Source organism: Cornus florida, unplaced genomic scaffold, assembly GCF_030987335.1.
Source record: "Cornus florida cultivar Cherokee Brave unplaced genomic scaffold, ASM3098733v1 CherokeeBrave_3.0.0_Hap2_Chr09, whole genome shotgun sequence".
NCBI classification, from domain to species: Eukaryota; Viridiplantae; Streptophyta; class Magnoliopsida; order Cornales; family Cornaceae; genus Cornus; species Cornus florida.
In genome coordinates, this window is record NW_026775579.1 from 77,590,300 (window position 1) to 77,613,450 (window position 23,151).

Here is a 23,151-nt window from a genome sequence, read left to right on the forward strand (position 1 = left end):
AACAAGGAAAAAGAAGAGGACAGAATGCTTTTTATTTTGGGCAATTACAAGAATTAACGAATGAGACTGCCAGTGATGGAGAAGCATTAAATAATATTTTGGGCAATTGCAGCATCAAATAATATATATACATATACAGATACATATACATATATATATATATATATATATATATTTAATTGCAGCATCAAATAATATTTAATTTGCCAATGGAAGTAAAATGCGATCTTGGAAAAAATGCTTCAGTTCACCTTCAAGGCTTCAAGATGAACTTTCCAGCCTCATTGTAATCTTTTTCCAACTGCTCGACCTTATTTATTCTGAAACCCCTGATCCTCGCTTCTTCGGGTACTGAAGGATCCTTGTAATCAACATTTTCGACGATCCATCCCTTGTTTTGCACCGAACCTCCCACTTTTACCTGTTAGCAGGTGACAATTTTCTTGTCATACATATATTTTCCAAAATCAATATCGAAAGGTCAGTCTCATGCACAAACCAAGATGCTGCATACCTCTGCATCATCAACTGAGTTGATCACAAGAGCTCCATCCAAGGAGAGATCCTCAAGAAAGATGTTACGGCCCTTAATGGCCATGGTAGATTTCTGAGACACCGAGCAGCTACCGCTCACTTTGTTTCTAACATCTGAAAAAGTAATGGCCCACTTTGGCTTCCATGTAATACGGGGCCATACTTCCACCTCTTGTCCATTGAACACATGGTGTACGGGATCATCTACCTTAACGCCAACCTGGTAACAAACAGGAACCAGAATGCATTTAGAATTACTACAGAATAAGTACTAATCCACGCGCATGCAAATGTGTTGTATGCAGTCAAAGTCCCCAACACTCTACTGATAATTAATATAAATTGATATAATAAGAATCTTTAAGCAACAAACTGCAAGGGCACTTCAATTTATAGAGTTGCCAAGATTGTGTTTCCCTGTATCACTTGGTTCTAGATTATATTGTTTTCTTACGAAGGCAAAGTTCTCAGCTGCCCCAATTCACAGGTCCCATCAAAGGTACATCTTGACATAACTACATACATAAATAAATACTATATACATATAAAGATGAATGCGCGTGTACATATATTGACGTGTTATTGTACAATGTGTTTAGATTGGATATGTATGTTTAATGTAGTATATGGTGAGATTGGAGACATTACGGCTAATGTTCTCAACTTGACGATGCTATTATCCTTCTTGCCTAAAATGAAGTTGTTCTGGAAATACTGATCAAGGATGAGTCTACCAATCGCCATTTACTTCAAAGATACCTTCTGAAGCATTTTTCAAATATCAGAGTTCAGTTTCTTCCTACCTAATTAGTAGGATCAGGAAGGATGCTTTTGTTTGGAATAACAAAAGCAAGTCAAACTCCATAAAATTAATTGAAAATGTGCAAATACTCCTACAAATAAAAATATGAAATGTGGAAGGTATTGTAAGAATTATATTTCTTTTATGGAAGTCTTTTTGTGGAGCATTCAAAAAGAAGAAAAAAGAAATGGGGGACAGAGCACTTCGCTGATCGTCATATGACCATGATTTTCCCAGTTTCAATGTTCTTCCCATGCAGGGCCCGAGAAATGTTGAAATTATGATGGCTGTCACATGTGCATGACAGTTACATGCAGATACAGTCATTCCTCGTTAAATTAGGTTCAGGGAATGCAACTGTAGAGTTGGGTTAGACATCTCTGAATAAAAAAATCTTCCAGTATTGAATGGATAATTGGAGGAAAAATACTCCAATATTGAATTAGAAGCAGATGTTTAACATATTCATAATACTAATGGGCAACTTTAGATTGTATAAAATGCTTAGGAATTGAAATTTATGCAATGAATCAAGATTAAGTAATATCCCAAATAAAAGTTGCTATTCTTACACCACGATTGTTTCTGGGCCACCAAATTTTCAGTTGCATGTCCATTATCAACCAAGTTATGCACGCCATATATCATTTGAATTGGGCCTCAGATGCCATACAATCCATTTTCTCACATTTCTTCTCCAGGGAAAAAAGAAAGAAAACTAAAACAGAATTTGAATAGGTAGCAGAATATGCAAAGTCATCTTTGATCACTTGGTCAATACTTGGACTGACTGAACATGCATTTTGGCAGAGCTTGGACCACTAACAGTCAGCCAAAATACAGTTCAATCCAAAGTACCATATTACTTATGTATTTTTAGTAGGAAATTTTATATGCTCCTATTTTGTTCAAATTCTAAGAAAAAGGTAAGCAAGACCAAAACAGCAAAACATGTCACGGAAAATTTTACACTAGCGAAAGATGGGTTGGTGAGAATATCAATAAAAAACTGTTGGCAGTTATTAAATCTAGCATAGGTTATATGTTGATGGTAGTGGAAGGTCACGGGTCTCTTCACTTTCCCTAGTTTGGAATTCTCACAGAAGTAAAACTACATTCAGTATGATCATATTGAATATATAAATTTACAGATACCAGAAGAGTGAAATATATACCTTCCTAAGAATTAGGCTGTTTGCCCGATAGATTGCCGTTTCTCCAGAAGTAGCACTGTGGTATGGATTCCCCTTTGGTACCTTTAGTTGAGTTCAAACAATTAGAAATATGACAATAATTCTCTAAGTTAAAAAACATCAAAACACATTACTACTTTGTGATTTAAGTTGGGAAAAGAAATGTTATTAATAAAAGATAATCTAAAAGGAAATACTAACAATTAATAGAAAAAATAAAGTAAAAAATAACCTAATAAATAGTGAGAAATGGTATGCTACAGATAATTTTCACCACATAAATACTGAGTGGTACAGGACCCATCACAAGATGGACCTCCATAAAGAAAATGTCTGAAAAAGTTTACCATAATTAAAAAAAATTCCAAATCAATTTATTAAAAAACAGCCATTTTTTATTATTTAAATTAAAAAAATTTATAAAAATAAAAAACCTAATCACCATGATAATTTTATCATGACAAGGTTGAGGTGGGGACCACTTAGACTTGGAGCCCAACCTTTTCTTGCATGCCATATGGGTGAGAATTGTAACTCGTTAGGATGTCCAAGTACATATATATACACAATTTTCCAGCTACCTTTATAAACAAGATTATAAGGACTGTAAGAAGCAGTTTATTGCCAAATATTTACCTTAGCAGCATCCTCGGGGTTGTTCTTCACAGGTGCATAAGCAAGCCATGCATCCATTACCTAAGAAGTCAAGAAGAAATCACTTTTCATACTGAACTACAAGTTGGAAACAGCAACTATATAACAAATATATATTTTTTGATAAGTAAGCAAATATATAACATATACTAACAGATAACATAGAATTAAACAGACAATATCAATCAGGAGATTCAAAATGTTTACTTACAGTAAATCCAACCCTTGCTGATGGAGGCAATGTTTTAGGATAATCTTGCATCATACACTCTAGTCGAGTTGAGGATTTAAAAGCATTTTTACTAGAATCTTTATATCTGTAGTAAGAGGGACACCACGTAATCAAGGGTGTAAAAAAAAAAAAAAAAAGAAAAAGAAAAAGAAAGCTTTGCAGGGGAAACAGAGACAAAATCGAAACAAGTCATTTCACCAGCTGTGAAATGGACAACAGTACAACCATAAAAACTAAACAAGAGAGTGAGATTCTATTTTGGTGAACAAAAAGTGGAAAGTTAAAAGTATCTTGATTTACAAGGTTGGACTTCACAGCACAAAAGTGTTACACAGTTGTTTAAATGCTATGTCTTATACTAAGTTGGCCAAACAAAAAAAAAAATTAAAACATACGAGAACTTAAAATTTAGAAGAATAACAATCAAATGCAGCACCACTAGAGAATATTCTGCAATTTCAAGCACTTAACAAGAAATAAGAGGAAAGCATAATTGGGATGATAATAGGATTGCATGGTGGTAAAATTCATTGTCAGCTCCCATTGCTGTTGCAGCTCTCTCAAGAAGCTCAACATCTTATGACGGAAAAGATAGAATACATTTGCTGTTTTTTCTTCTCCCACCTTTGTCATGGAGTACATGTACATCACAAGTTACCCCTATAAACATCTTCACTTCCATTGGTTTTTCAATACATAATACTTTCCATGTGAAATTTGTCATATTATGCATCAAAATATACCGATAATTATGCCAAGACATATAATATAAGTAAAATGGTACACCTGCATGCATCACGTTACAATGTAGCTTTCTATCATTCATTATTAATATAAAACCCCAAGAATACCACTTTTACAATACAAATCACCACTACTTTCACCTTAATTGGAAACAGAATCTCCACCTACACCTTCTTGAAATCCATGCTGCCACTACCACAATCATCGCTAACACCATTTCCAAAATCTCCCTAAAGAGGTTTTAATATATATCTAGAACATATATCACCAAAATACCACTTTGCCTATCTTTAGGAAAATCAGGGTAAGAGCAAGGAGCATGAGCTTTGAAATGTCAAAATTTGAAAATATATAACAGAGCGCAACATGTATACTAGAATATGAATTTACATGTCATAGTACTAGAATGTAGCGCTGGTAATGCCTGCACAGGGTGCTAAGAGGAGATGACTATGATGCACAAAGTGGCTATCCTCAAGCTTGAACATTTACACTCTTTTCAGCCTGAACCTTTACCATTTCATCGTGTATCCCCTAGTTGAAAGTCAATATGTAATTGTGAAAAAAGTTTCATGTATTTTTCATGGTTGCCAATGGTTCTAAGAATTTAACTTGTGATCCGTAGTATTTTTCTATTTCTTCAAGAAAATAAGAAAGCATTTTGAGAAGTAAGGGGTACAAGGAAAAAGCCAAAACAAGAGCAACTTTTCTTTAAACATTCTCAAAATCCAGTCTAGCAATCCAAAAGTAACCAATATGCTGTATCACAAGAAACCACAATAAAACCCAATCACGCAAGCAAATTTATTTCATTTCAAACAATCCCTTCAAAAAATGTACATTCTTCAAGAAGACTTATTAGGTAACTGTTCGCCAAATGGGAATTCTATTGTTCATCCATTTCTAGGCACCCAAGTTATATAATTAATTATTAATGAAAAATAAATCATAGCAAAGCACATGCTTAGGTTCAAAATTGGGAGCTTTAGGTCATCTGAATGAAAATAAAAGTAAATAACAAGTGCTTTTTGTGGACTTCTCCAAGTATGTGATTTGATATTTAGACTCTGAAACAATTTTAGCGAACATAACAATCAACATATTTACCCAAACTAACCAATCTACTGACTAGGGAACCAAATTTTAAGGATTTTTGTAGTAGAACTACTACATTATTACCTAGACAATCCTCTGAGTATAATATGTAATACTTGTGCTACCAAGTCATAACAACCCGTATAAGTTCTTTAATGGTAGCTGGCGAACACAATTCCTGCCAATTTAAGTTCTCTGACAGTATCTAGGAACCACCAAGCTGGGGAATATGAGTTCCTGCCGATGTAAGTTTAACAGTATCTGGGAACCCAAGCTGCAGAACAAAGAATGCTTGGATAGCCAAAGTTTGAATGTTAGTTCGAAAAGATTACACGGAATAATAAGCCCCATGGGCCATGGGTATTCTGGAGACAACTCTTATAGAACACAAAAGTTTTGAGATCCCACCTCTTTATATTAAAATTTTCAATTCCCAATTATCTTGACTTTTTGTTAAAGTTACTAATTTATATCCAATATTTGTTTTAGCCGAAATAATTGATCCCTTAAAAAAATTAGGCAAATTTGTCAAGTTTCAACAGAGAGGCAATTGGTTTTCATTAGGGTCATTTTTGAAATATCAAGAATTATAATTGGCTTTTTACCTTGTTGGCTTCAAAGAAGTGTCAAATGACTAAACATGACACTACTTTATTAAATGATTTTTATCTGCACTAAAAAAGGTCAATTATTGAGAGGTGTATTTGCTTAATTTTTTAAGTAAAGATTGATAATGCCATTTCTCAAAAAGAAATTCTCGAAAGTTTATAAGTAAAAGCAAATGAAGAGCCCCTGAATAAATCATATGTTTGACCAAACTATTTTGTATTTTTATAATGAATGTGATTTTAACATTTAAGTTACTATGTGCTGTATTCTAAGAAGCACGGACACGGATACGGGACACGGATACGACACGACACGGACACAGCGATACGGTAAATCCAAAAAAATTAGGACACGGACACGGCGAATAGTATATATATATATATATATATATATATATATATATATATATCAGCATTAATAATTTTTTAAAAAAAACACTAATATGTTTAGGTTGGAATATATATATATATCACTGATATGTTAGTATATATATATATCAGCATCTTTAGGACACGGACACGGCGAATTGTGGCATCTTTAGGTTAGTATATATATATATCACCATCTTTAGGGTAGTACAAAACAAAAAATAGAACATATCAGCATTAAAAATTTTAAAAAAAAAAAAAAAAAAATTAACATATCAGCATTAAAAATTTAAAAAAAAAAAAAAAAATCCAGAAAAGTGTGTCCGAGCCGTGTCTGAGCCGTGTCCGAGCCGTGTCCGAGCTGTCCAAGCCATGTCCGAGCTGTCTGTGCCGTGTCCAAGCCGTGTCCGAGCCGTGTCCAAGCCGTGTCCAAAAATAAATAAAAATAAAAAAAATTCCAGACACGTTTTTTGGCGTGTCCGACACGTGTCGGGGTGTGTCCGACGCGTGTCCGTGTCCGACACGTGTCGGACACGGATTCTTCGCCCATTTTGGAGTGTCCGTGTCCGTGTCTTAAAGATGCTGATATATATATATACTAACATATCAGTGATATATATATATATATATTCCAACCTAAACATATCAGTGTTTTTTAATATTTTACTTATTCAAAACCAGCAGCAGCACCACTGCTTTTGTACTACACATATCATCATCCGAATCAAAGAAGTTTCTATAAAAAATAAAAAAAAGAAGTAAACTGAAGGATCAGTGTAAATAACAACACTACAAAGCATCATAGCAACAAAAGCTTTAAAGAGGTTTGGTCAAAGTAGGAAGACAGAACAAAAAGAAATTACTTGGGGTTAACAAACTCCTTTATAGCACCTCTGGTTTTTGTAAGTTCCTCGATGTAAGGGCCAAGTTCAAGTATCAACTGCACATAACATATACAAGTCAAGCCTTAGCATGAAACTATTACCACTTGCATAAATTTATAGAGGTATCTCAAAACTCATCAAGAAAGTCATTTGATCATTCACCATCAACATACAATGAACCTTATGCACACTCCTTTTTGAACAAGGTTTGCAAATATATGTCAAACACCATAATAGATATTTGACTTGAAAATTTTATATCCTTTTATCATTCAGTTCATCTAATTTACCATATTCTTTTAGTCAACCGGAAATTTTTTGATGAAAAAAAGATGCTAGAGATTGTTTCTGGATCAAATTATTCCAAACATCTAAGCATGTAATACGTTGGGAATTCCTTGAGTGCAGACTGTGAATCTCGAGCCACTTCTCTCAAAGCTCACATGTAAGACTTTGTGTACGCGTAAAAGTCACTCGTGCTAGTACAAGCACTTGCATGAGCGTGTGCACATTTGAAGAAAGATAAATGATGAAACACGAAATTCAATATACAGGATACCATATGAGGCAATACTCTGCGCCATCACTTTGATCCAAATTAAATTAGAATTTTTAGTGCTCTCAAGTAATAATTTATTAAAACAGGAAATGAAGAATGGCAGAAAGAATTTCTTAAAAACAGTTAATTGAATTTGAGAGAATTAGACCACAACAACAAGTGAATCAATTCATAAGAGTTTTAAGAAAGAGAAAATTTAAAGACGACTTTGTTGAGAGAGAATTACAGAGAAGAATTTGAAGTTATGACTCCTGAGTCCTGACAGAGGGGAATGGCAAGACTCAATTATCTGACCTCAAATAAATGGAAGGAATGAGACTTTGAGTTGAATTGAATTCTTCATATTTAACAAATAATTGTTTAAAAATTTTTTCATAAGCATCAAAGTTGTTTTAGAATTGATGATGCAATTCTAACCCTAGGTATGATGCTTCTAGAAGTTCTAACCCTAAAAATTCTTTCCACTAGTTTTACACTTACATACTTGCAACCATACCTTGTTGACCACACTTTGAACACCAAAAACAACCCCGGATTTCTTTAAATGTTAGCCCAAGATCCCACATTTGTAATCTTAAACATTCCCTGCCATATACATTTGTCCAAACACATAATACCTCCAAAAATTCCACCTTCACTATCCTCCTCCTAACATGCATTACCTTCAAAAATGCTACAGTCCCAGAAATTTCAGTAGCCTGCTTCCAGAAGTTCTAGCAACCAGACACCTCCAAATACTCACCAAGTCCAACCCCTTGTACAGGCTTATTTGCTTCTTAGCATCCAGTGTGGATCCGATCATTGATTTGGGAGGGACGGACCAGGTATAGAACAAACTGTTGACATATTTGCACAAAAATGATTGCTGTCAGATTCAAATCAGCATTCTAATGCTTGGCAGTCTGAATTTTTACCTTTGCAACTTATTAAAACGAAAAAAGAAAATTATAAATTTTCTACATCTTAAGCCCACCAAATTACTAATTACACATGATTACTGTTCTTAGTGTTCAATCACCATGCGTCAGACTCATAAATGAGTGTTTCTTAAATTCATCCTACACCAACAAGTCAACCTAACAAAGGTCTTAAGATATGGGGTCAGCCTACAATGTTAACCACCATCAACTCTAAAAATTTAAGCTATTAGAGAGAGTATAACTTTGATATTTATATCTTCTAACATGCCCCCTCATATGTGACCTTCTCTTGGTCCAACACGTGTTTAATTTTAATGACAGTGACAGTGAGACTTGGAACTTGAGACCTTTTGACTCTGATACCACGTTAACCACTATATATTGTAAAAGATTAACACGCAAATGGTTAAGGGCCTAAATGTTATCAAGGCTCATTCCCAAGCTTACCAAGTTACACTAAGCAATTATCATAAGCCCTTGAAATTGAAGATCCTCCAGAAAAATAACAGTCACACATATATAAAAGAATTCAAAATTATTAACACATAGAGTCAATAATCACCCCAGAAAACAAGTGGCTATGAGATGAAAAACAGGAGAACAAAAACACTTGCTTTTAGAATATATGCATGTCAGGAAACAAAATTAAAAATAATAAAAAAATTACTGAGAGTCTGGCAGAAATTTACTTGGTTTATATTCCCAGGAAAAGGAGAAAAGCCTGTTTCACAGTTGGCGTCGCCATCAGCATATCCAGTAGCTCTAAGCAGAGGATCAAGTTGATTGTATTCCACATTAATCACCATCGTCCTACCTGAAGTCAGTTTGTATTTTCAATAAATAAATACAACGTTGATATATAAATTTTAGTGCCCAGATGATATGATATAAAATTTTCTCTTACATGCTTGCTTCATGTTTTGGAAGCCGAAGATCTTAAATAAAAAATTAATGTAAATAATACTTTTTTAAAAAAACAAATCACACATATTATATATATATCCACAGCCACAGGTGATAACCCATGCTAGTTAAGTATATCTTCACAATTCAAGCTCTATACATCTAAAGCTGTGGAAGGCAGAAGAAAGCGTTCTATAGGACCTTGCATCTATACGTTAATATAAACCTGGAGTGCGAGAATAGAGAAATCAAACATTTAAAATACAAGATCAAAAGCAGAACAGTCAACCTCTATTGAGCAAATTATTATTTTCTCACCTAATTGATGAAATCTATCTTTTTTCCCTTCAACGATAAATTTATAGAAGAAAAAAAAAAAAAAAAAAGCCTCATTAGGCAGCATAATCTTTTGTTTCTCTATTTTTTTCCTGCACACCATGTTGGTGCATATGTTCAATGATTTGGGAATAAATAATAACAAGATCTTCTCAGTGGTAAAGGCAGCAAGACTAAGTCCTAGAAACTCGAACATAAATCACTTGAACAGGCAGACTGAAGCAAGGTCGTAGACAGATAAACCTTAGATCAAGAACATGGTGATGATGTAACTTACAATACACAAGTTAAAAGACCCGTGTGAAATTGAAAACAACATCAGCAGTTCAGTGACCTAACTTATGATACACATATTAAAAGACTCATGTGAAATTGAAAACAACATCAATAGTTCAGTGACAATAAGAAATGTTAGAATGTTATATATATATATATATATATATATATATATACATGTGTTGGGTCATTATGTAATTACATATAGTTGATAGGGCCCTTGTGTTATTAAGTAAGACTTGTACTCTTTATATAAGCCTACATAGGCTTATTAGGTTTACTAAGTGTTGAAATACAAGAAATGGTTGCTCTCTCTCTCTCTCTCTCTCTCTCTCACATATGATTTTGAACATGGTATCAGAGCAAAACGATCATGGGTGTGAGAGTCTGTAATTGGGTTGTTCTTGTATAAGATCGGCATCGCAATTGTGGTGTTGGTGGTCTCTGCCGGCAGTTCCTTATTCGTCGCCATCATCAGCTGATCGTTCACCGTCGTCAGATCTGCAGCCGCGTTCGTCACCGTCAGATCTGAAGCTTGTTCGTCGTCGTCTCAGCCTTGTTCGTCGTCGCCGGTAGCTCCTCTTTGGTTGTCAGCGAGCTTGCCGACATCTGCCGTCTCGATTTGCAGAGGTGAGGTTCATCTTTTTTGGCCGGAAGTTGCAGCGGTCGCTGCTTATTGATTCGGCCGTTGCTTGTGATTGAGTTGCCGTTGCCGTCGCCTCCGCTGCGTTGTTCACCAGCGTTTGTGAAGGTGTGAAGAAAAAGACCCATGTTTGGCTACACGGTTATGCTATTCCAACCCTGGTTTACTAAACCTGGGATAGCTATTCCAACCCTGGTTTATTAAACCTGGGATAGCCCAGATCCGGCCCGTCCCTAGTTTACTAAACCTGGGATAGCCCAGATCCAGCCCGTTTGACCAGATCCAATCTTGTGTTTCATGAGAGGACCAAACATATTGAAGTTAATTGTCACTTCATTCGGGAAAAAATATTCCGTGGAGCATCTCTACTCCATTCGTGAAGTCTAAAGATCAATTAGCTGATATGTTTACCAAAGCATTGGGTCATAACCAGTTAAGAACTATCTGGTCCAAGCTGGGATTATTTGATATATATTCTCTAGCTTGAGGGGGAGTGTTAGAATGTTATATATATATATATATATATATATATATACATGTGTTGGGTCATTATGTAATTACATATAGTTGATAGGGCCCTAGTGTTATTAAGTAAGACTTGTACTCTTTATATAAGCCTACATAGGCTTATTAGGTTTACTAAGTGTTGAAAGACAAGAAATGGTTGCTCTCTCTCTCTCTCTCTCATATGATTTTGAACAAGAATCATTATAGTTATCCCCATTAACAATGACAACAAGCAGATTTTTTATCAGAGCATATTGCACAGGATTAAAGTTGCAATAGATCCCAACTAAACAAATGACTCAAGCTATGCCTGTGCGCTCTTCACCTTACATTAACCTCTGACACTCATTTATTTCAGAAAACCTATTGAATTTAAAGGGAGGGAAATGCCCAAGTTATCTAGTGAGGTGCTGGCAGAGTTGGCACCGTTAGTATTTCTGAAATTACTATTCCATTCTTTTCATTTTTAAAGTAAGAAAATAAAGGATAGTTAATTTGGTAAGTTGTTTGTACATCCATAAGGAGAATTGGCTTCATAACATAGTCTAGATGATCAAAATGTGAAGTCAGACTTCCTTGAGAATAATTTCCAGTCAGTGACAACTTTCAGCTCACTGCAATGAATAGTTTATATAAACTACAAAAAAGATAGAATGTTACAATTAAAATGTACCATCAGAATGAGTAAGTCTGGTAATTCCTCCAATAGCCTCTTTGGCTTTTCGAGGGACAGCAAGAGAATTAACATGGTACTGTTTGGTGGCACTAACACCTAATGCAGCTGGGATTGCCTGAACATATAAAAAAGGAAAAAGTATATATTTTTTAGCTTGGCAATGTGGAAAATGATAATTATATCCACTTTATATTTAAACATAACTCTTCCCTAGGAAAAATAGATGAAGCCACAAAACATCAAGAGAACCTTGAAAAGAAGTCCATTTGTATCTTGGAAAAACAGAACCCATCTCAAACCAGCATCACGCCTGATAAAACAATGACATGGTTAAATTATGAAGTTGCAGATTGCATAACAGGCATCAATTTGATAGAACTTCTATCCTTTGTAATCAATAGAATAATAGATAAATTTCAGTCTCTAAGCTTCAAAACAAAAATGCAGGGAAAATTTAAAAACATATGTCAATTTTCCATATCAAAATCCCAACATTACTTACGGCTAAAAACAGACACATCTATGAGTAAATAAAGAGTTTTCAGTTCATATGAAAGGTTATCTGTTCACTCTGACTACATAATTTAAAGTGGGTTATAGGCTTTGAGTTTTAACCTCAAGTAATAAAGACATAATACACATGCACAATAACACATTTTTGAAAAAAAAAATCTTGCCATCGTAAATCAGACATCAAAATTGGCATATAAATGAAGGCAAATGTGGATAAACAAGAACAAAATTCAACAAAAAGGTCATAGTAGACAACATACCACACATTTAAAAGGCCGCTAGAATAAAGAAGTGAATGAACATCACCATGGCCATGAGGTTTCGTCTATGACACAGACCACAGAAAAGACAATAGAAGAAAATTCTACCATCAGAGATAGTGAAAAAATGCTAAATTAATTAATTGCTAAAATTGTGAGCATACCAATAAAACAAATACTGTAAATAACACAGAGCTACCTGGATTCTGTATTTATTATGTGGGTCCATGGCAAGCCTGGCATCATTGTCATCTAAGCAAGCAACTTTTTCCTGGAATGATAGGAACGTTAACGTGTAAATATTCCATTGAAAATCATAGTGAACTTTCTTTATATTATTTGAATTGTTACCTGCTTTAGAAGTTTTACTTGCGTAGATTTCATTCCAAAATATGCATTTGATTCTAAAAGCTCTAAAATACGTAAATGTGTGTCATCAGACGTCATTATAACCAAAGGAATCTGTGTTTGGCATCCGCCTACAAATTAAAAATTACAACATTAGCTGACAAAATAAGAAACTTCTATTTTGTTAATGCTGACATCACGTTTTTGAGTTTTTGGTGAACATCAATGAGGGATTTCAAAAGATTTAGTGCTTGCTAAGCAAAATAGGAAGACACAAAACATGTAAGAGCCAGTACTATCTTTAGAGCTCTAAAGGTTTGTTAACCTATGGGAATTACTAAAGATACTAATTTTTTTCCAAATTTCTCAACTTTTATGCTCGGCTATAGAAACTTTTTAAGATAAGAAAGATGTTTCCACCATTTCTTTTTTATCCACTTGAAGATAAGAGCCCCTATCACCATAGTTGGTAGTATCTGAAGCCATCATAGCATCTTGTTTCAAGAAAACAATCCCAATAGCAACAACAGGGGCCTTGGGGATAAAAGACAACTGAAAAACCAGGTAGAGTGACAATTTGGGTCTTAAGGTATGAGATCCAGAATTATCTTTAGACTACATAGTTACAGGCCATAGGTAAAAACAAACCTTGCACTTGTCCACAGCTAGCATCTTGTAAAGCTAGAATGGACTCAATGTACTGCTGTAAGAAACCTGTTCCGGTGGTAGACTCTGAAGGAAGAGCCACCTGCAAGAGGCAACCAAAAATATTTATAAGCATTGTAACTAATTTAAGACAAATAACCTGTCCCTTTTAGAACTATTTACATGGATATGTCCTATACGCTACAATTACATTTGAAAACCAAGACATAGTCTCCTAATGATATAAGATGATGAACAGTTTTAAGGAAATTGTTGCAACAGCAAAAGTTTTGTTCAACCTAAGAATTAAATGCTCACATAGGCGTATGAATAAAGTACCTTAATTCCATTGTATCCAAGACGTTCCCCAAGTCCCCCTGCTACAAGAACAAATGCAGCATTCCGTGCTTCCCTGACACCAGTCTCCTCAAATTGAACAAAGTGATCATCGCCAAAAGTCAGAATCTCTCCCGACGGAACCTGCAAAAATGTTTCATACACTATGTAGATATAATTTCAATGTTGTTATCAAGTTCACAAGAAATGGTTCAGCGCAACTCCTCTGCAAGTCAAATACATGCACTGTGAATGTATTGGAAGACAGCCATCGCTCTAAGCATAGACTCAATATCCCGGTCCGACTAATTGGAAATTGGGTTATATTACAAAAGGAGAATGTGTAAAGTACATCATACCAACTACTAATTGTAAAGTATTTGAGCAGCCAATTAATAGATTCAAGAAGAGATCAGTTGTATAAAGATTGAATTATTGCCGGTAAAGATGAATAGCACACTGTAAAACAACTTCACAAGGAAACTGATTCAGACCTTCAAGTAGAACAACAAAATTTATGGTTGTGTCAGGATTATTAGTCAATAGTAGAGCTCAAGTACACATCCTTAACTCAATAGATTAGGAGATATTTGTGTCTAAGGGAGTCTGTTAATCCTGGTCCGAGTAATTGAAAATTGGGTTATATGAGAAAAGGAGAAAGTGTAAAGTACACTTTATGATGCTTTAGCTTTTCCATATTTATGATGCTTTACTTATGCAACTCAGCTCAAACCTGAATCCCCATTAATTGAGTTCAGCTATGAGGATTCTTCTTCTCCAGTTGGTTTTTAGTATTGATGCATTACTTATATTATCTATAAATCTCGTAAATCATTTAGCAGTCTATCTAATATTGAGTAGTAGACAATACACCTCAGTCTACTATTTAATCAGTTGAGTCTAATCACATCAACTGCCAATTTACTTTGACCATACAATTGAGGGTGTAATGGTTGTCAGAATACATTAACATAATTTGGGTCAATTAAAAATGATTATAAATGTGTACAAGACCCATAAGTTGCAAATGTAAAGAATATATTAACATAATTTCAGAACAAATTTCAAAAGTAAGTTAACTTACAGAAGGTGTAAAACCATCAAATGGGTTCTTCCCCGCCTTTGAATCTGCTAAGAGTTCTCTGGCAGTTTTGATATATGATGCCAACCCACCAGGATAGTTTGCATTAAGTCGAGCAACCTAAAAGAAACAGCTATAGTTCATAAAATTTAAAAAATAAAATAATAAGGTATAGGAACAATACTTCTAACACGAATTCAAGTGAAATGTTACGCCATAGAGATAAAGATGAAGCAGATTCAAAAGGGAAGATAAAAGTCAAACAGTACAACCTGAACTTCAATTAATTGTAGTATTAAAATTTCTCTTCTTAAAAGTAGCTATGGAGGCTCTCAGGCTCAGTATAAAATTTTAAGTACAACTGTATTAATTGCCAGATTTAGAATAGAGTAAGTCTATGATGAGGGCAAACTCACAGTAAGAGCGCCCTTATTATAGCTTTTACCTTGGAAAAAATCCAAACTTTTCAATTCTTATGCTTGTTTTCAAACTGAATTCCGCAAACTCTGAATGAATTTTTTCAACAGTGTCCCCGGTTTTAATCCAAAAAATATGTATATATTCACAACTCAACATAATTTATGATATTATATAGAGAGAGAAGCATTGATATTGCATAGCAAGAATGATCTGCAAAATTGTTCACATTGACATTGCATCAATTCAAATATAGAAACCTTCATATACCTGATCGAAGAAAGCACGCTTCTCATCGTCGTGGACGCCAGGCTCAGCCCAATGCTGGAACAGATGGCTCTGTCCGACCTCCAACAGCAGCTTCGCAAGCTCAACCTACCACACAACATCGTGTATTCCAATCAATCCAATCAAATAAAGAAACTAAAAAAATCAAACCATTTCAATTATACATATACATATATATATATGAACCTGGTCAGGGGAGAGTTGGGGAAGGTTTTTGAGGAGATTCGGAGCCGAAGATGCGAAATCGCCATTCATATCAAGCACGGAGGCCATTACGTAAAGTGAATCAAACGATTTGCAGAGATTTTCTCTGCAACGAAGCGATCAATAAAAAGCTTGTGACGATAAAGAGTCGTTTTGAAACTGATGCTATAAACAAAGTGAGACCAAGTTATATATAATTATGTATTTATTATATATATATATATATATATATATATATATATGTAATGTATGTATTTATTGCGGATCTGGAGGAATGTATGTGTGTGCGAGAGACCGGAAGGAACCGGCAAAATGAATTGATGGTTGGTTTGTTATGAATAGGCCTTTTACCGGTTCAGGTAGAGTTTGAATTTGGTTGCCAGGTATATTCGGTTAGACACTTGGAATAGAATCGAAACTCTTCGCCAAGAGATGAGACAGACAACACCTTGAGGGTTTGTTTAATTGACTCACTTTCCATTTTTACAATTGACTGACGTGGAAATCCCTAAATTTATACTCAGTACTTCGTTTATTCTGGCTTTACAATTGACCAACGCCTCTAAATATATATGAAAATTGACTACTTCTTTTATTTGACTTTTTTTTCTTTTTTGCCCTTTATTTTTGGTTAAATTTCTTCTATCCGACTGTACCATCAACTACAGTAACAGTGTTTCTTTTTTCAACCTTCACTGAAAATTCTCATTTCCTCTTTTTTCTTAGGCCTAATGTTGCTCACTAGCCATGCCTGCAATCCAGGATTTCAGTTCGGAGAAGTGTTTGAAAAAAAAAAAAAAAATGGGAGAAAAATAAGAAAAAGGAAAATGACAGAACTTAGAAAGGGAAAAAATTAGAGTTTAATTTAACAAGAAAATTTTAACTTTTTTTTTTTTTTTATAAGTAAAAATTTTAACTTTTTTTTTTGAAAACGGAATTTAAAGAGTAAAATTAAAAATTAAAAAATTAAGGGATAATTTTAAAAACTAATAATTGTAGGGGGTTTTTATATAAATAAAAAATTATATATGTATATGTAAAAAATAAAAAATTACCATCTGTATTATAGAGGGTGGAGTCAGGCCAGGGGACAAGTGTCGCTGGCATACCTCGTTTCGCCCTCACAAATCACACATACATCTACTGGCGATAATACGTATCATTTAAGCCAAAGTATTTTTGCGCATTGTAAGAATCGAATTCAATACATCCAAATTTATGGTTTGCCCCAAGCGATCCCTTATTCATGAATTTTTTTTTCTTATACCGAGAATACCATGTCATTTGTGTCACCAACCAATGATGTATCATCACATAAGTAAAAATATAACTATTTAAATGGGTCTTATTAGTATCTGCAAGTTAAGCCTTATGTGTTCTCTTGAACTCCTTTGTCGAACCGTTAGATTATGATTTTGATTTCCATATATATGGTACTTACACACACACATTCATTGAAGGTTATGATTTTGTTTTCCATATATATGGTACTCACATGCACATACTTTCTTTGAAGATTATGATTTTGCTTTCCATGTATATGGTACTCACACGCACACACCTTCATTGAAGATTATGATTTTGTTTTCCATGTATATGGTACTCACACGCACACACCTTCATTGAAGTTGAGGCTTGAATCTTTAACGTCTATCTAGGAAGTAAGATCTCATATCACACACATGCCTCCACTTAGTCTTAAATCCCAAGACCTGATGTGCTAGGCTAATTGAACTATTGTTTCCCATGTATTTCCTTACACTTCAATTCTTTGTGTGTGTTTTTTTTTTCCTAAATTTTTGTAATTTCTTCCCAAAATTAGCCATTTGATTGACTTTTTCCGTCAGGGAATTATTGGATATGATTAAATTAGTTTGAGATCCTTAATTCCAACAAAAGAGGAAAGAGTGAGAGGAGGGATAATGGGATATACCTTTCGAAGAAAAAATAAATAAAAAATAAAAATCCATGAGGAGAAATACGTGAAAAGAAACTTGATGGAGTAATTTTAAGTAAGCAGAATTGTACCATACGTAGCAAATGAATGTTGTCCACCTCTTGAGTCGATTAACATTTTGTTATTTTTTAGTCGTTCAATGTAGCAATACTCATTATATATATATATATGAAAAAGATAGAAATTAAAATCCACTGATATGACAATAGTTAAACTAAACACTGAGACTCTATTTTATTGAAAAATACGTAAGACTGAAATGTAAAAAAGTGTACCAATTTATTTATTTATTTATTTTATTAACAAGAAATTCACTCACATATTTATTTTTATGGGAACGTGAACTCTAAGAAGGTAGAGTGTATGAACTAAATTACCCATGACCTAAATTGCCATATACAAAAGAAGATTAAGCAACATGTTAATGACCCTATACCAGCATGTTAGTGGACTGATTTAATTATCAAAAGGATAAGATTATTGCACATAAGGTGGGATCCACTCTATATGTGAGAGATGATTTCCACCCTTCGTTAGTGCACGGACAGAATCCTCTCTTGGTCTCGGGACCATCATGGAATTTAGGTGCACTGAAGAGTTCGAATCCTTGGCACCATTAACCATCATTGTGGTTGGTGACGTGAGTTTGGTTGTTTGTTTGGTGCTAAGAAAAAGAAAGTGGTTAGTTTGTTGGTTAGTTTGTGATTAACTTTTTTTTTCTTTCTTTTGTTGTCACTAGTATGAAAAGGTTAGACGACCACCCAAATAACATATTCAGTTGCAGATGTGATGCAACTGTATAGGGTCCCACCTCCATCACCCATACCCTTTTACATGAGCAGAATGTTGGAATTGATAGGTTGGTAATATTAAAGGAAAAAGATATAATGCATCTTTAGAAAATTAGAGCTAGCACCAATTATTGGGCCAACATCATGAAAGAAATGCTGCTAAAGTATAGTAATCTTTAGAAAGTTAGAGCTAGCACCAATTATTGGGCCAACATCGTGAAAGAAATGCTGCTAAAGTATAGTCTGGTCCTATATATATATATATATATATATATATATATATATAGCAATAATTATGTGAAAAGGTTTGTGTTGACTCCAAACTTCCCCACCCAAAATATTCCACAAATAGTGCAGTTTTGCATTCATGACTCAATTGAACCAGTGAATTGATGTAATTAGCATGTCTATTGTCTAGAAATGCTAGGATAGGGCTTCATAACTACTTCAAAATACATGTTTCATGAGGTGAATTTCACGAATAACAAGAAATTGTTTTATATATATATATATATATATATATATATATATATATATATATATATATCTTGACAAACCGGGGGAAGAAGGATTTGAATATGACCACACCTGCTCGGACATTGATTAATTTGAAAGATGTTTGAAGCTTCATAAGATTACATCACTAGTCTAGAAAGAGCATGCGGGATGTACGTCGACTCATATTCACACACTCGTCGGCTCGAGATATTTGAAACTGGAAATTAGATAAATTGTTTGAAAATTTGATCAGGTGTCAACTAATTGACTAAAGGTATTTATGTACATAATGCAAGTCTGCAACCTTGGATCACTTGTAATGCACATACTACCATTGAAGTTGATGTACTCATATTACTGACATGTTACAACCCTCAAACTTTATTGCCACTCTGTGTTTTGTGTCCCTAAGGTTTGACATTTTGGTTCTCAAGCTTGTTGGTTTACATCTTGAATTTGGTCATCACTGTAATTAAATCCAATGCGTGGTTTCCCCATGCTGAAGTTGAGCACCCTTGCATTCATGTTGTATCTGATTTCCCCATCATACAGCAGCTTCCGAATGTAGTGCTCTATGTCCGATCCGATTAGACGGAGCGTGTATTCTGTCAATGGTGCACCCTGCAGATTCCACATTCAGTTTGTCAACAACAATTAAATCAAACACAACAGTGATGGCAAAGAAAGGCTAGATCACATTTTGAAATTCATTAATTTATTGAACATCGTTTGATGAGTTAATGAGCATCCTATAGTTACATATAGCCCTAGTCAATTTGAGTTTGGATTGAGATCGCTTATGAAATAAATAATCCATCTTCAATATTCATCAGGCACTTGGTTTCCACTTCTTAAAATGTGGCCTTTAATGGTCAATTTTGTATATCATATACGTGTACAAATATATACTCCGTAGCAGGTTGTGGTTAAGTTTTACTTTCTTTCCTTACAGCTTGGAAATGAAACAAGCATTGAAGAATTATAGTCACAGATAAACCAAGCACTTGAAGAACAATTCTATGATTTAATGCAATGTTCGTGACATATCTCATCTCAAGTTCATCAATTTAGAACTTCAATATTCCCGGATTGGGAATAAATATTGACAATCAAATTTAGTCTCAAAAATCGAACTCAAGAGTTGACATTCTTAGATAATCAACAAAAAAATCTGTTGGAATTGTAGGAGATGTGACCCACATGGCCACAAGGCACACCCCCATGGTTCCAAGCTCAAGCCTTCTTGCAATACTTACATGGAGCCCGCCCAAGCCAGGCTCGTGTGTCTCTCTTGCTCACACGAGGAAATGGGTCATGGATGGGTTGAAAAGGAGGGCCCTTAACCTATGAACTCTTACTCCATAGGCCCAGTCAAAGATATGATGAAGCCATGTACCTCGACTGGGATACTGATAATCACATTAATGATCCGCTTTGTGAAATGATGTACATTCAATGTATCAATACTCACACTCGAGCTAAAAGATCAAGTTAGCCCTATCAAGTCTAATAGGGTCACGATGACTACCTTACTAAGGTGGGTCACCTCAAGGCTTTCCTCTCGAAAAACAAGCTCATGGCTGAGACTATAAATAGAGACCTCCATGCACAAGGATGGAGGTCGATATTTTTAACTAACTTCCAGCTTTTATATATTAGCCTGCTATTCATAATCCATCATACCTTGTATTTAGATATCACCCCTTGTATTAATCCGTTGTATTAAAAACCCCCACAGGAATTAACCACCAAAGAAAAATGAACTACAAGTCAATTTTATATTAGATCTTTGCCTCTCTGGTTTACTCAGCTACGAGGTGTGCCTAAGTTTCTTCCAAGCCAAACAACTTTTTCTTCAATCACAAACCAAAAATAAATACTATATATATATCTAACAATAAAATCAACTAATCCTTGTAAATCGTAGAAGAAAAATTACCTCATAGTGATCAACTAGCTCTTGGAAGTAACCGTAAACTTTGTTGCAAGTTTCACTTGTCCACTCGAATTCATTGGTTGGATCAAGAATGAGGGTCAGTTTATCCATCTGCGTTTGATCAAATGCGCAGGTGACCGGATCAATGTAGGCCGCGTAAATCCTGACGTGCCGGGTGACACTGCTGAGCCACTGCCCTCCATACTCTACGCTCATGTTCTTGCTCTCCACATTCACTTGTGGTTCAACTGGTCTTAGTGGCTGCTTGTATGTCTCTGGTTGCTTCTTCTCTGGCTCTTCTGGTACTTTCACTTCCTGTGGTTCTTGAACTCCAGTTTTTTGCTGAGCTGAAATGGAGAACACGTGATTTCTCTTTCTCATCTCTGTTTTCCCACCTGTCCTGCCAAACATTGAGAATTTAGTTAAGGCCATGTATGAGGATGTTGATGCCATGGTTAATTGAATTTTGATTTTTGGGGTTTGAACTTTGAAGGCTTTCTTTGTAGTTTTCTTGGGTTTTTGGAAAATTTTCAGAGAAAGGCCAATTAATTTGTGTCCTCTTTTTTGTGGATAAGATTTCTTGGTTTTTTTAATAATAAGGTAGTTTATATTTGTGCGTGTGGCTGAGGAAAACAGGAAATTGGGTGACCTATCAAATTGAGCTATGTGAGAATATTCTGCACCGTTAAAATATGAAGCTATGTGGTGCAATATGTAAGATTGATGGAGGATCTGATACCACATATGCAAACCAACAACAAAGATAAAAATCATGACAGAAAAGTAAACCATGCCACATAAAAATATTTGCCTGGTTCCGTGTTAAGCTTATTCCACGGTGAATCTTCAATGAAAATTTTCATTATACGAAAGACGGGAGATTACATGTTTAGTCTCCAAGTACTGACTGTCTCTCCCTTTTCTGTGATTTTTAGTGTTCTTACGTTACCACTTCAAACCCTAAATGCCTTTGTATATTAGGCTACAACAGAGTTCTAAACAGGGTTCAAGACCCGCAAGTGGAAAAAGGGGGCTAAGCTCATATTTTTCGGGTCATTCTGATTGAAACAAAATTCGAGCCACAACATCACACTAACAATACACACATATGTATGTATGGAAATCGTTAGAATACTGCATACATATCAAGTGGCCAAATTTCAGCATTACATTGTCTGTTTATGCAGCTACACATTTGGTATTAATTCAGTTCAATTACGCGAAAATTTCAAAATCCCAATATTGGAAGTTGAATGGGCTGATATATTCAGACTCTTGACTAGTATTTTTCATTTTATAACTGGAGGATTCTGATTACTGAACTGATTCTTCTACTGAACTCAATTCTATTTCAGATCTCCAGGTCAAATCTGAATTCAACCAACTACATAGTTTTATCATGAAACAGAGAATCATGATGCACAACAGTAGAAAGAAAGCTTTCGTTTAAGAAGAATCTTTCAACTGGATAAAGGTTCTCACACTGAAATACAAGTTTTTCTGTCCATAATAATATCTGTGTACGGTGTTTAGACCACTTGTGGAAATTAAATCACTCGGTAGGGCTCGAAATAGAACTTGAAATGAGTACATTTTGCTCAATAGTCGACAAGATGAGGCTAGACCCTGGTGCAATGGTAAGGTTGCTTCATTGTGATCTAGAGGTGACGGGTCAAAATAGGAAATAGTCTCTCCGTACGTGGAGGCCAGTAAACCCTACATGTTAAACTTTTAATGCAAGTGGTGGATATGGACACTGCATGTACTTCAAAATCTGCAGAAAATATAAACGTGGGGTGTCGGTGGCAATGGTGGTGTGGTGGAGGAGATTGCTCACACTGTTATGAATAGGACTTTCACTATCAATAAGTTGGTGTCCTGTAGTTTGTGGTGTGGGGGTCACTGACGACTTTGGAAGGATCAAGGGTTGCAGAAAGTGGGA

At 34.9% G+C, this 23,151-nt stretch overlaps 2 protein-coding genes across 2 annotated transcripts; both read right to left on the reverse strand.

Annotated features, from left to right (window-relative positions):
- Nucleotides 1-16,246, reverse strand: LOC132274484 (UDP-sugar pyrophosphorylase-like). Its single transcript, XM_059775753.1, has 17 exons — nucleotides 16,010-16,246; nucleotides 15,806-15,910; nucleotides 15,122-15,238; nucleotides 14,041-14,181; nucleotides 13,705-13,804; nucleotides 13,060-13,187; nucleotides 12,908-12,979; nucleotides 12,709-12,773; nucleotides 12,185-12,245; nucleotides 11,933-12,050; nucleotides 9,284-9,408; nucleotides 7,095-7,171; nucleotides 3,395-3,500; nucleotides 3,166-3,225; nucleotides 2,512-2,592; nucleotides 515-754; nucleotides 1-421 (listed from the first exon to the last, which is right to left on the reverse strand). Exons 1-17 carry the CDS (start codon nucleotides 16,094-16,096, stop codon nucleotides 254-256), a joined length of 1,851 nt encoding a protein of 616 aa, XP_059631736.1. The 5' UTR covers nucleotides 16,097-16,246; the 3' UTR covers nucleotides 1-253.
- A 3,237-nt stretch (nucleotides 16,247-19,483) lies between these two features.
- LOC132274487 (NAD(P)H-quinone oxidoreductase subunit M, chloroplastic) lies at nucleotides 19,484-21,790 on the reverse strand. Its single transcript, XM_059775755.1, has 2 exons — nucleotides 21,213-21,790; nucleotides 19,484-19,894 (listed from the first exon to the last, which is right to left on the reverse strand). The coding sequence occupies exons 1-2, from the start codon at nucleotides 21,660-21,662 to the stop codon at nucleotides 19,703-19,705; spliced, it is 642 nt and encodes a 213-aa protein (XP_059631738.1). The 5' UTR covers nucleotides 21,663-21,790; the 3' UTR covers nucleotides 19,484-19,702.
- Nucleotides 21,791-23,151: the final 1,361 nt, after the last annotated feature.